We start from the raw sequence: 14,644 nt of genomic DNA on the forward strand, positions 1-14,644 counted from the left end.
TTCCGAGTAAATTTTCTCTAGAAGAACAAAAGTTTTAGGATTTAAACACATATGTACTAGGAGACTGAAATGTTACTGTGATAATTATACTTTCCAATTTAGGGGGTCAACGTTTACTTAAACTACAAATTAGAAATAAAAAGATGCTCGTCCAATTACCACTAGTCACAATTTGCTTGATGTCTTTGGTTTTAATGTCGTTAAATGTCCAGATGTTGCTATCTCATTAATTGCAAATCCCATATCTCTATTTATCATTCTTTGTACAAATGACATGTTCCATATATTTTTTTGTTTTATTTGTACTTGTACTTTTACAAATAAAGTTTCATGTTACCCCACTTCCATAATTAGCAAGCGGAAACGTAGATATTTCTTTTTGCGTAAATATTCGTAAACTTTGTCGATTTCGTTGAAAAAAATAGAGGCAATGATTTAAATTTTAACAACTGAAGTTTCAAGTGACGGGTGTAAATTGTAGGATTGATTGTTGGTTGCTTAAACGTCCAGTGGCAAATATGTCATGCATGTTCAGGACGAGAACAAGTTAACATTAATACAATAAGAGATAAGTTTTGTAATAGAGGCGATCCGGGAAGATGGTTGAGAAAATTTGGACTAACACTGGAAAATGACGGTATATCATGTGAGCAATATGCCACCCATGACCTAAAAACGCAACTATGTTAATTATCTATCAGTCATTTTGTCTCCGATCTTGTACATGTACATCATTTCCAACTCAAATCACACAAAAATATTTATAGATGCAAGTGGATACTTGGGACTGGCATTAATCAGACTCTAACGGGACCTGATTTTATTTTTTTTAAATGTTTGCCGAATCAAGTTCAAATGTATTTCTCAGCCTACGGTAACTTTCTCGGGCCTCATTCTTATGTTGCTGTCTGTCCTGTGTAGACTTGTTCTATGATATTACGAAGCTAGCACTTTATTTTTAAAATGTTTCCGAAAGTATATCGGATTTACTCTGTACAGACCAATGAGAATGTTTACACTTGGAACACAGGAAATGTTATTCGGCAAAATAACCAAGTTAAACCGCTTTTCTACATTCCATACTAACAAACTATTTTCTGTATGAGTTTCAAAGTCTGCTTGTATTGTGCTTTTTTGCCTTATTCTATCCGTATTCTCATCCAGATAAATTTCCTTTTTCCATTTTGCCCGAGCGGTGTTTTTGACTACCATTATAACACCAATTAATAGTTGTACAATTCCCCGTTTTTTTACACATCATCCTAAGTTTCTATAGACAAGATTTCTATTTTCAAAAAAACAAAATTTCATTGGGATACGGCGTGCATCATGAAAAAGTTTTTATTGCAAAAATAAACTAAGAGTAAGAACAAAGTTTTTATTGCAAAAATAAACTAAGAGTAAGAACATATATAGATAAATCGTCCAGATGCTAAAATATTAAAGAAACAGAATATGAATTAAAAGTAAAAGTAAAGTAATACATTTTTAAAGGTTAACAATGAGCAGAAGAATTGCCGGAAAACGATAAAACAATCTATGTCGAAAAGTTAACCGTTACGTATTGCATCAAAACTCTCGGCACTCTGCATTTAGAAAAAGTAACCGTTAAAAATGTCACATAGTTATGATTATCAAAAATATTTTTTTCTTTATTATGTAATCACTTTGCTGCATTGGCTTGTATGTGTGAACGTTATTCGATAACGTCAGGAACGATAACTCGTGGCGTAACGTCATTCGGTATCGTGTTACCTTAACCAACCATTGATTTTTATGTTGAAAGTCTTAAGGATAAAGGTTTACCTAAAAATATTGCATAAACATGATATCTTCAGTTGTTATTTTGTATTCAATACAATATTGAGGCCAATAAAGGCAAAAGTAGTTTACCGCTGTTCAAACAGATACATTCTATTGAATAGACATGCAGACCTTACAATCACTATTAGCTGACATCTTGCTTAAAGTACTTGAAAATAGACCAAAACACAAAACCTTAAATTGACCAATGAACCATGAAAATGAGGTTAAGGACAGATGAAACCTACTAAACTGAACCTTACCCCTTGCAATCATTCCATATACCACATAATGTGCACCTTGCTTTAAACAGCAGTAAATACCAATTTTGAAGTCCTTGTAAAGTTTAATTCTGTGAGGAATTGAATTCATGACTTCAAGTTTTCGAAGCAGGCACTCTTCCATAAAACAATCAAGGCGGTTCAAAACCTTAAATGTTATAGCTTGAAAACAGTTTATCCAGAAATGGGCATCTGGAATATAAATATAGTTAGTTATACTTTGTTATGATACTTTATATCGTTGGTATTACATAAATTTATATACTCATTCCAATATTAACTGACATCACATAATAAGCATAGCTACTGGATAAGCTTTGCAAATCATATTCATCACAGATGATTTTATATAGCTAGGATATTAAATCAAGCCTTTTTCTAAAACAGGTCCACACACTATAAAGGTGACATAAGTGCGAGGGAGCTTTTAGTACCGAGATAAATGACCAAATGATAAATGAAACGACATTAATTTCTTCTAAGTATTTTTAATATATTAATCAATATCAAAATACTCAAAGTAATTTGATAAAAAATAAGTCTTAAATTATAAAATGAAAATAAATAAAAAAACACATGTAAATAAGGACAAAATTGTAGTATATATAAATAAACATCAATAACAATGAACACTTATGTAAATTATGACTAAATTGGAACTTTCTTACAACTAATGAGATCAATTAAACAACAAAACACTTAAATTAAAAACATATTTTGATGTTGCATATTAAAGAAACAGAAATTGCACAAGGAAAATATTTATAAATAGAGTTTTTGGCTTGAAAAGCTCAAGCTCTCATGATCAATTATCAAGACACATTCAAAATAGGTAATAATTTAATTCAAATGAACTGAGTATTTAAGTCCTTGATGCTATTATGAAAGTATAGTTATAACCAAGCAGGCAAGGTTATAAATCACTATAAACATAAAAGAGCTTAGGAGTTATATCAGAGAGACATTTTTAGTTCAAATATCCTTAATAGTCCCCTAACAGTTATTGTGCTGTGAATGACAATATAACAAACTGATCACTATTGTATCTTATTTAATCAACTATTACTGATTTCATCTCAAACTCTTTGAGTTACTATGTAAATCTGCATTACAGTTATACTTATAAAAGAGAGCTACACTGCTCACAAACTTGAAGGTGACGGTCAGAATTAAATGCCACTATTTTTAAAACTTTTTGAAGAAGGTCTTATCAAAAACGCATACAATGCACAAAATTGATCAAGTGGTTGATCTGATGGCATATATTTTTTTTTTACAGTTTTCCTCTCTAACCTATTCAATATCATTAAAACGGGGATGCTTTTCATTTTTGATTATTTTGAACACTTTTTAAATCAAAATTCAAGTCCTCAAATATTGTCTCTCATTAATCTAAATTGATGTATTGCAAAATGTTCTTTGAATAGTAGATTTTGAAATTTTATATAATAACACTGCACAATCAATATAGTAATTGAAAATATGTATTCTCGACTTCGGCAAATATCACTTCTGTCTTCATAGAAATTACATCATGTGCGGTCAGTTGTATCTTATAAGTATAAGTTGGCTTGATTTGTGTTTTAGACTGTGCATGCTTGCTCCCATGTAAAAAAAATCATCTAACATTAAAAAAGAATCTAAAAGCACAAATTTGTAAATTACACAAGCATATAATTAAAATAACAAACATCATTCATGAACAGAACCACTGAGTAGATATATACAAAATTGCAACTACCCACAAATAACAATTTTACATTTCAAAATGATATGTTTGATACAACGTGTCATTACATGGAATTTTATTTGACTAGTAGAACAGGGTTGAGTTCAATATCGTAGCAGCTATGGAGTGCTACTTAGATTTTGACTATTGAACGTGTAGCTATAGACTAGTTGATACATAGATATTGATAGCAGCTACATAGCCACTACGATTGTACCTTGGCCATAACTATGTTTTGAAAAATCCAAGTACAACAACAAAAATATCATGTGTAAACAATATGAGATAAACTAGAAGAATAATTATACAGACGTGGATAACTCAATCTAGAATATATATTAAATGGACAAAACATTTAGAAGGCAATATATGGACTTCAACAGTAGACAAGTGTAGATATTATTTTAACTTTGTTTTACAAAGTATGACATACATTGTGGTTTTATAATATAAAAATGTTTTTTAAGACCTGCCTTCATAACCAATATTTTTCATATCTATCCTATTGTTATATGGTTCTGGAGGAAATTTGAACTATTTAATCATCACTATATCCTGATTGAAAGATTTAATGAAAAATAACTACAACCCTGCACAAAAAAAAACATGATATGATGTAAACCAGTGTTCAGCACATATATTTGTTGTCAATTCTCTTGTTCATTGTTGTTACACAAGTTACTTCATACAAAAACAGATTCTCACATACAAATCATCACTTTATCATACAAAAAGGATTAATTGAATTATCACTTTACAACAGCATCATCTACCAAAACATCCCAGTAGGAAGGTGGAGGTGTGTCTCTCTGACCTGGTTGGCTCATTAATGAAACTAAAAAAGTCAACATTTTTTCATTAATTTATAGTAAAGACTGTACTCAATGTTCTTCAATAAACAATTTAAAAAAATCAGGCTGTTGTTTTCAGATATGAATTGTTTCACATTTTGTCATGCTGGGGTCATTTAATGCTTACTATAATGTATGGGTCTTGCAAGTGGGGTGGCAAAAATGCATGCATGTTCAGGATATGTTCTTAAAACAAAAGATAGGTCCTGTAAAAGAGACATTCTTCAATAAATATTTGGGAAATTTGGATTGCAACTGGGGAAAGAAATTTTGTCTTCAAATATCCTACCTACAGACCCCTCCAAAGGTTTGTTGCTACAGTTTATTTGCTAGAATTTATAACTTGCAGAGAGAGTGGCAGTCTCTTTACAGAAGGCATCAAAATAAGCATTCCCATTTTTTCCTAACGACCGACATGGCTGTGTACATTCCTCGTAGCCTAAACTGCACCCCAATTTGGCTAGTATGTTTACTGCCAGCATTGGAATAAGTCCTAAGTGACTTTACTTCTATTTCCCAGTTAATGAGAATAGTTTGTATCTTACTTTCTAAGTTTGGATCATAATGACCTGGCCGCCGCTTCAGTGAAAATAATAAATATGTATTACATTACAATGGATAGATAATTGAGTCTGACCTAAATAAATGAAAACAGTTAAGATAGCCTATGACACAGATGAGAAATTTTTTGGTGATATTTGGAAGATAGTCGTTAGTATTAGTGTGGTCTATTGTGTAGTTATATATTCAAGATAATTCTTATTATGCATTATGAGAATCTTTTGAAATTTCTTAAATGTTCAATATTTTTTCATTACCTGTTTGTTTATTTTTACTTCCAATCAAACTGTCAAGTTCTGGCAAGGAACCTGGACGAGTTACCTCCCCTTCTGCCATCTCTGTTTGTACAGTTCTTGGAGATGATCTCTCGGATGCTGAATCACAATTACGGTATCTGGAATGTCGACAGGAGACAAATATACAAATGACAATGGCTAGGAATGTAGTTATGGAACCAACAGCTAAGACAATTTGTGTCACTAAGGCATCAGCACTGTGGTCATCATCATCGTCATCATCCTCTGAAGAAAAAAAAAATCTTTTCCTTGAAAGATTTACACAAATTTCTGTCTTAGGAATTCTGATACATACACCAGGGGCGTAGCTAGAAAGAAACAATGTGGAAGCAACTACTGCCGAGCGGAGCGAGGCAAAAAAATTTTGGGACCCTATTATGCAGCAAATTTTTTTTTTTCGGTTTTCGGTCATAGGACGGTTAAAAGAGCAGCTATATGTAGATAAAAATTTATGAATGTAAAACTATTAATAAATCTTCTGAATATAGTAATACATAAACAACACATATTTGTGATACAGAATTTACTCAAAATTGTCCAAAATCTGCTCTTCGGGTCTGGCAGGCGCGTAGCTGCCTTTACGCAAAAAATCATTTGCTTGCACATGTTTTTCACAAAAAAAAAAAAAAAAATATCCTGAAATTGAATTTCGGATAGTCTTTAGTCTTTCCGGATTATCGTGTCTGGCGGTGTCTGTACTTGCAACTACAATCACGACACAAAGTTTAACCCCGGTAGAAATCAAAATAGTAGCCGTTCGATTTCGATAGTCTTTTGGACGAAATGACAATGGTTTTTCATCTGTAGTTAGTTTTCAATGTTGAAAGTTTTTGCTTGTCATTTTGTGTCTTATCTGTTCCCGGGTTTCCAAATTACGAAACCCACTAGGATGTTACTATCGTTTCTTGAAATATGGTATAGTAAGAAACAGATAGGGTATTTATCATTTTCATCATAAAATGGTCCAAAAAAATTTTCGCCTCCATCCGCTCTGCGATATATGCTTGCACTTTATTTCAACTCAGCTACGCCCCTGACTGGCCAGAAACAAACTTCTCTATTACTTTGTCAACATTCACACTGAAATCCCTATGAATATGCAGTAATGCTATGTAACTTTCGTTGTTCATTGTTGATCGTACATTTGTTTTCAATTACATACGTAGTACCGTGACTGATAGATCTCAGGACCATCATGGCATGGTAGCACTCGTGAGATGTTATAAAACAGCGAACGTGTTCGGCATCGAGCGACCTCCCAATAGAATTCGTCAAAATTACATGCTAGGTCAGTTTCGGATGTTTCAGACAATATTGAGATTTGTTCGTTTGTGATATTTCCTACAACACGATGAAGCAGATACAGCACAAAGAAGCATTTTTCTGATAACTTGACGCGACCCCACTCTCCAGTTGCCTTATCATATATGGTCTATGAACGCAAAAAATAATGAGACTTTCCAATACTGTTTTGGCGTGGTTGCAGGGTGATTGGCTCCGGTAGTCTGTCAACCACATCACCTCGGCATATTTTCACTATATCGAAGGGATCTGATAATTCTAATGCCGATTGGTACATCTCATTCCAAACTGATGAACTGTACACTGTAAAATGTGCTCCAAAACTACATATCTTAGACTGAGTATTACAAATTCAAAAGTAAAAATCTTGTAAAAGATACAAGTAACCTTCCTATTTTGTCATAATCTCCAAAAAAAACCAATTATTTTGAAACCAAATGTCGTTATTTAATGATATTTCATCAATTAAAAAAAGTGACAACATAGTTGTTTCCTTTAACATTCAATTTATAAATTTTTATTTTGCCATTTCTTTTTTTGCATGCCGAATCAATGTGCACGCAACTTCAGAGCTACGATCTTTTTCTGAATGAACAGCTCCATCAACACTTGTAACTAGGTTGTCAAACTAATATCCGGGATAGACGGAAAAGACACCAAAAGTCTCCGATTCCGATTGACCAACTCATCATTTTTTGTTGTTGTGAAAACGACGTGGATGCACGTGCTGTCGTGCCTCCGGGTAGCTACGCCCCTGTACACTTCTCTATATCATAAGCAAAATTCTCAATTCTCATACACACACTTTATTTACAATTTGTATCGAACTGTTTTGTCTTTTATATTGCAAATTTTAAAACAGATAAATAAGGTCAATGAGTAAGTTATCGCACAAACAGACTTTCAAAATTTATTTTCAAATAACAACACATTACCTGTACTATACTGTCCATTTTTGCCTTCTATTCTGAAAACAACGTGGGCACCAGATTTCTGCTGAGCCTCAAACTTGATAAGGAATGGGTTGTTTCCTAGGGTACAAAATGTAGGATCCAGGTTGTTCACACAATTACGTGTCTGTCGAGAAAAAAAAATAGATACATCATACTTTTTTTATGATTTGTTTAGATTGGATTAAAAACATGCCTGTACGGTTGCTTGTCTGAATAGTTTTCTTACATCTGACTGTCTAATGACATGTGAATAATGCTGTCATAAAATTTTGATCCAGCAATGTGTACTGTGGATTCATTTATTTTCGTGGGTATCAATTTTCGTGGATAGAGAAAAAAAGACGTTTCGTGGTATACGTAAATTCGTGGATCACTGATTACAACAAAAAAAATTAGATACGTAATTCGTGGATTTCTTTTTGATTTAGGAGATCATATAACATCCTTGGTTCGATCAATAATAAAAAAAAAACCAAAAAAAGAAGGAATTCATTGAAAAAGTTTTGAATTGTCAAAATCCTCGCTTAATTGGTCATTCTAGGTTAAAGTGTTCATTGATAACAATAATGGGCAGAGACAACTAATTATTTGTTTGTTTTACAATTTATATAAATTCTTGTCTGAATTCTATAAGGCATTCAAAACTTTATGATTGAAAGCTAATTTCCCTAATCACGATATAATAAACAGCGATATAAGTATAAGGTGTGAAAATAAATGTTCCTGTCATAAACAATATTACCTACGGGCAATATCCCCGTACTTAATCCTATTGATTTTTAATCACAGGTAAACCAAACTATGACACGGTAATTAACAACTTGCAGTTATTTTCCATGAACAGTTTTAATCAATTTTAAAAAGTAAATTATAACTGATATTCGATATATTTATTATAGATTTAATCAAAAAACTTGTATCTTCTTTCAATAAAAATCACGTGTTATGTTACAATGTTTATCGCTAGTCAACACTATACTAGAACTGCATAACATAACCGGAAATAAACATCCAACTCCATACACATTTCTCGGGATTATTCTTCGTTGAATTCTTAAATTCGTGGTTCGCTGTGACCCACGAAACCCACGAAAATTGGTATACCACGAATAAAAATGAATCCACAGTATACCATTTTTACATATACATGTGTACCATATAATTTTTGTGTCAATGCTTTTTCATTGTAGATTTGTGTGTTCCTTTTCTTTTTTCATGCGAGTGAATCACTAATTTATACAACAAATGAATGTGTATGTATGATTGGAATTGAATTATCCAAATATATTACAAAATTCCTGATGTTCAGGGACTTTTATCTTGTCAAAATAACCACAAGATTCCTAACTACCAATATTCTAAAAACACACATTAAATAAATCTAATGTTAATATCAAAAACAAATGGATCAGGTTTGATTGCCTATGAGACAATATCCACCATAAACCAAATGAAATAGATGTATAAGTTTATTAAAATCCCAACACAACAAAATATCAATCAATTCAAACAAGAACCCCATATTGAATGTATTGATACCAATTAATTTAGAAGAATATTCACAAGATGCAGGATTACTTATAAATAGCAAAAAAAAGTGCCAACCCTCCCCCAACAGTGATTATGATCTTTTACTTACCATGACTGGTGGATCTGAGGTGAACTTCTCATAAACTGTAACTTTAGCAATACATTTAGGAAAGTACAAAGTTTTAGGCTGTATACACAAATATTCATATGCAGATAATGTTTTAATGGTATCCACTTCTACAGTACAGTTTAATAACATGTCGGCAAACCATTCAATCTGTAAGACGTTGTGTACTAGAATGTAGGTCGTACAATTTTCTTTTGTCCTCAGTGTCACAACTACAATGAAAAATTCAATTTTTTGAAACAAGATATTTATGATGTCTATAATGTCGATTTATACTTGATAAATATGTATTGTATATAATTATTGTAACTAAAACAATTCATTGTATTTTGTATCTATATTTCTTAAATAATAAAATACCAGTGGTTTAATTATTAATCATTTATAACAATTCTTATGCCATACATTTTTTTAGCTATAAGTACATTTCTCTAATTCTACAGAAATTTATCCCTTTCTGAACCCATTGTATACCGGCAAAAAAATTTAATCAAAAGTGATCTAAAAAGATCATTGGATGATTTTAAGGGTCATAACCTTTTTAGCTAGCTGGATGAATCAAAGTATGCTAACAGGTGTTAATGAAATTGAAAACTTTGTGGAATGTGAAAGGCACTTGAAGGGGATTTTCGTTTAACAAAAAAAGAAAATTTATTTTTTAATCATTAGAGAAACAGATTCTTACATAATCACTCGTGGATTATCGGATTTATCCAATCTCGATAGTTAAATTATCAATTTTAAAGTCCTTGCCGATAATCCAATCCTATCAATGTTAGAATATATATGTAATATATGTATTATATATAATTGATCATGTGTTTTGTCCACAGAAAGATGACAACTTCATGAAAGGTGCCAAATCATGCCCATGTTGAGCAGAATCTGCTCACCTTCAACAGTACATGAAATCACTCAAACTACATGTATTGGTTGGATGCATGTTGTTCAGTCTTTAGTTTTCTTTTATGTGTATTGTGTACAGTAGTTTGTCTTTTATGTGTATTGTGTACAGTAGTTGGTCTTTTATGTGTCTTGTGTACAGTAGTTTGTCTTTTATGTGTATTGTGTACAGTAGTTTGTCTTTTGGTCGCTTTCCACTTAATATGAGCTTGAATATCCTTTTAAAATATTTCACCTCTGTTTTGTAATATAACTTTGGTGACCTTCATATTTTCCCAATGTTACCTTTAATATACAAATATAACACAGGAGATTTATAGTTCTTCATTTTATTCTTTGATATCATTTTGTACTTTTCTTGAATGAAATTCTTTAACTTTACCTGGTGCCCTACAAGTAAGTGTAATAGCTTAACTTTACCTAGGTACCATACATTTAAGTTACTAGCAATGACTTGTAGATAGATGAACCTTACCTGGTACCCTACATGCTGTCAGAGCAAGAAAGGACAGGAAAGTGAAAATTGTTCCGAAATATTCTGTCATTGCTTCTGAATCACATATCCACATCTGTTCTCAATATGTCAACACAATAACTCCTATCAAATAAAAAAACATTTGCAGTTGACATGTCATTAATGATTTTAAACATCGACTGATAACCTAATGGAAAATTGAGGTTCTATTAGTCCATTCTTTATGTGTCTGTCAAGTCAGGAGCTGTTAGTATTCTCCTTTGAATGGTAAAGGTGTACAATGGTGTAATTTAAATAAGTTATTAGAGTAAAATAACATACATGTGTTATTACAGCATGTACAGATAATTTCATGAGTTGTATTATCTGTTTTTCTTAATCTGTGGTTACAGTTTTGTTACCATAAATATTCTTATTTTTAGTGGGCACTTTAGAATTCTTGAAAACTTTGGGCAGTAACTTTGTTGAACTTAATCATGTTAATAGATAACCTTGATCATGTTGATAGCTAATTTTTCAATTCAATCAATATATTTTTAATCAACCATGTAAATTAATGAGATTTTCATTAACTAATTCAAAATAGTTTAATTTGCATTTGAAACGTTTCACGTCCAAACACAAATTCTGATTCGAATTACAATGCGCATCAAATTCGCTTTACTGTCTGAACAACGTTAACTTTTAATTCGTATTAACAAAAATGCATTTCGAAAGGGAATTGGATAATGAGATTCAGTGGCGGATCCAGGGGGGGGGGGGGGTTCCGGGGGTTGGAACCCCCCTTTTTTTTGGACGACCAATGCATTTGAATGGGAGCATATAGTTGGAAACCCACCCTTTTTAAAATGGCTGGATCCGCCACCATGGCCACTGAGATTTAGCCAATTCGAATTAATTTGATCATGGGGGAGGGGTTGGGAGGGGTCCTGATCCCCAAAATCTTGGCTTAAAAAAAGAAGAATGTGTGAACGCGATTTGCGAATTCGATTAGCATTCAATTCAAATTAAATGAACGTGTGAACAAGGCATAAGTTTTACCTTATTTTTGCACCGGTATTATTTGGATTTCAAATCAAATAGAGAAATCTAGAATCAGCTAAAATTTTGGTACACATTGGGGGAATTTGGTACATGACCTTTTATGAGCATGATGAGCTATTGAAGTCTTACATGAAAAGACCTAAATTAACCTAAAATTATTTAAGTACATCTTTAATTATTCAATAGTTTACTATTTGAATTTCAAGTTTTAGATGTTTTGTTGTACATTGAATGATAGATACTTGGTTTAATGTTCATGTTCATGATGTTTTAAGATAAAAAAAAAAAAAAGTATTTTTGAAAGATGACCAAAATAGATGTTCTGAAAAAGATCTACCTTTATAGGCATAAATAAAAACCTGAGAATATATAAAATGATGTTCAATTCAGCAGATTTTTTTACAAATACAAGTAAAATTTCCAAGATGTGTCTGGGCAAAGTACAGTCTTATGGACATGATGGAATCGTCTAAGTTATTTCAGTAGGAAATTAATGGCTTGGAGCAATTGTTAACACATGCCAATTTCAGGAACTACATACATCATTTTGTACATGATATGATGTATGTCTGTTATAAATGAAAAAAAAAAATAGATGACTAAGGGAGAAAACTCTACATCTCTGCCTTCACAATTAGTTACTAACCGTACCAGAAGTGTTCAATTAATATGGGGATAAAGTCCCCAATAACAGTAGAAAAATCAATAAAATTAAAAAAAAAAAAAAAAAAATCAGCAAAATTTTCACAAAATTTTTATTGTACTAACATGACCAATGAACTCTTTCAATTTTTTTGATGTCATGTATTGAATTCCCGTATCTGCGCAGAAATCTACAATGTACTTCCTTTTTTCGGTCTCGTTTGTATGAAACTTTGACATGTTTGAGTAAAATATATATTTATATATCAGTCTAGTATAAAATAGGAAGGAACGCAATTAAGAAATAATTCATGGAAGCCATATATTGTTGGAAATTTACACATGGCCCAGGCCATGTGTAAATTTCCAACAATATATGGCTTCCATGAATTATTTCGATTCTAATAGGACAAATATGGTCATTAAAAAACTGAAGCAAGGGTGGGTGTGCTGTGTGTGTGGCTGTTCTTTTTTACTCTCTGCTAAATAAAGCTCAAATATCTTTATAAATATGTAGCCTGCGTAGGTTAGTTCGTGAATAACTGCTAGAAAAAAAACTTTTGAATTCTTTAAATTCTCAAACCCAACATTTGCCATTTTTGATTTACATGTTTTTCTCGTAAGCTTCCGTTAAATCCAAAGTTGACATTTTGTAACTAAGGAGCCGCCATGTTGCCTTGCTGTAACGAGTAAATATGTGAATAATGCAATAGAATAGAAAATAAAACAAAACCTACCTCAAAAATCAGTTGTAATACAATATCATACGAATTCCGATGGTTTACGCAACAGAAAACTTTCAACTTTAGCGGTTTCATTTGTATGACGTAATGTTTTGAAATGACTTAAATGCGCCAAAAAGATTAATAGACTTTCGCAGAATTTTATTTAATTTTTATTTCGTTGATTTCTCCCAGCTCTTGTGCATTACTTCTTTTTATTATGCATACGAATAAGAAAAAAAGATATTTTGTCGTTTTCTAATTGTCCTTTTTAAAACAATAAAATCGACAGAGAGTCTGCAAATAGGTTCCAATACATGTAGATTTACGCGGGAAGTATATTGTAACAGCCATTATTATGTATATCTCTGAGTCTGCGCTAAGTATATTTTATCGAGAATTTTATCACAGTGTTGTTTACAAAGCTAAAGAAGCACGTCATATTAGAATACCAATTTCATTTTTTAATAATTCCTTGATATGAAAAAAACGTTCATTTTTGATTGGATAACGTCACTTTCTTACATGGCATCAATTGACAATTGATGCTATGGGATATACGCGCAAGCACAGACGGCATATGACAGATTTTAAATACATGTTTTAACGTTGTTTTCTGTCAGTTTCATTAGAAACTAACGCTAACGCATCGCCAGTAAACTTAATTTGCGACCATTAAATCCCCAATTGATGCCGTCGGAGCTTAAAATACAATACAGTTATTTCCTAAACGTTACAGTATTTTCGTTTTTTTTTTTAACAAATATGTAATTACAAAAAAATAATTCATACAGACTTCGTCCCCATTAACAGGTAATGTGCATGTAATGCCTCATATTAAATTACAGGGGCATGCAGATCCAGCCATTTTTAAAAGGGTGTTCCCAACCCAGATTAAAGGGTGGGTTCTATCTATATATCCACATTCAAATTTATTGATCATCAAAAAAAGGGGGGTTTCATTGTCTAAAAACACTGATCAAATATATTTTTCCAATAAAGAAAATTCCCTGACAATGCTGTTTGATGCAGGTGGGATTTTTTTCTTTACAGGCAGTACACTTTTTGGGAGATATATAAGTATTCAGATAAAAGCCCTTCTTTTGTGCTTATAATATTAACTTACAAAATAAAACATACATCTGAAAATATTCAATCTCATTATAATATTTTTTGTGGTTTTTGTTTATACTTTGGATTCCGAAAGGATATGATCGGTATCAATGAGACGCTTAAAAGAACAGTAATTGACGGTCTCACTAATTAGCGACAACAAGAATTTTAGCGACAACAAGCGTCAACAAGCGACAAGAAGCGACAACAAGAATTATTTTAGCGACAACAAGTGACAAGAAACTATTTAGCGACAAGAAAACATTTTTTTTTAATTAAAATTAATTATTGCAATAAATATTAAAAGAATAT

The 14,644-nt window shown here is 31.8% G+C and overlaps 1 protein-coding gene across 2 annotated transcripts; it reads right to left on the reverse strand.

Annotated features, from left to right (window-relative positions):
- Positions 1-2,709: 2,709 nt before the first annotated feature.
- On the reverse strand, positions 2,710-14,426 carry LOC143082186 (uncharacterized). Of its 2 annotated transcripts, none has more exons than XM_076257772.1 (6): positions 14,346-14,426; positions 10,812-10,934; positions 9,416-9,645; positions 7,759-7,900; positions 5,483-5,746; positions 2,710-4,648 (listed from the first exon to the last, which is right to left on the reverse strand). In XM_076257772.1, the coding sequence occupies exons 2-6, from the start codon at positions 10,903-10,905 to the stop codon at positions 4,563-4,565; spliced, it is 816 nt and encodes a 271-aa protein (XP_076113887.1). In that variant the 5' UTR covers positions 10,906-10,934; positions 14,346-14,426; the 3' UTR covers positions 2,710-4,562. The 2 variants fall into 2 exon arrangements, with proteins under 2 accessions (XP_076113887.1, XP_076113893.1); XM_076257778.1 differs by having other exon boundaries at positions 14,360-14,378.
- Positions 14,427-14,644: the final 218 nt, after the last annotated feature.

The sequence above is a fragment of the Mytilus galloprovincialis genome, chromosome 1, assembly GCF_965363235.1.
Source record: "Mytilus galloprovincialis chromosome 1, xbMytGall1.hap1.1, whole genome shotgun sequence".
Classification (NCBI taxonomy): domain Eukaryota; kingdom Metazoa; phylum Mollusca; class Bivalvia; order Mytilida; family Mytilidae; genus Mytilus; species Mytilus galloprovincialis.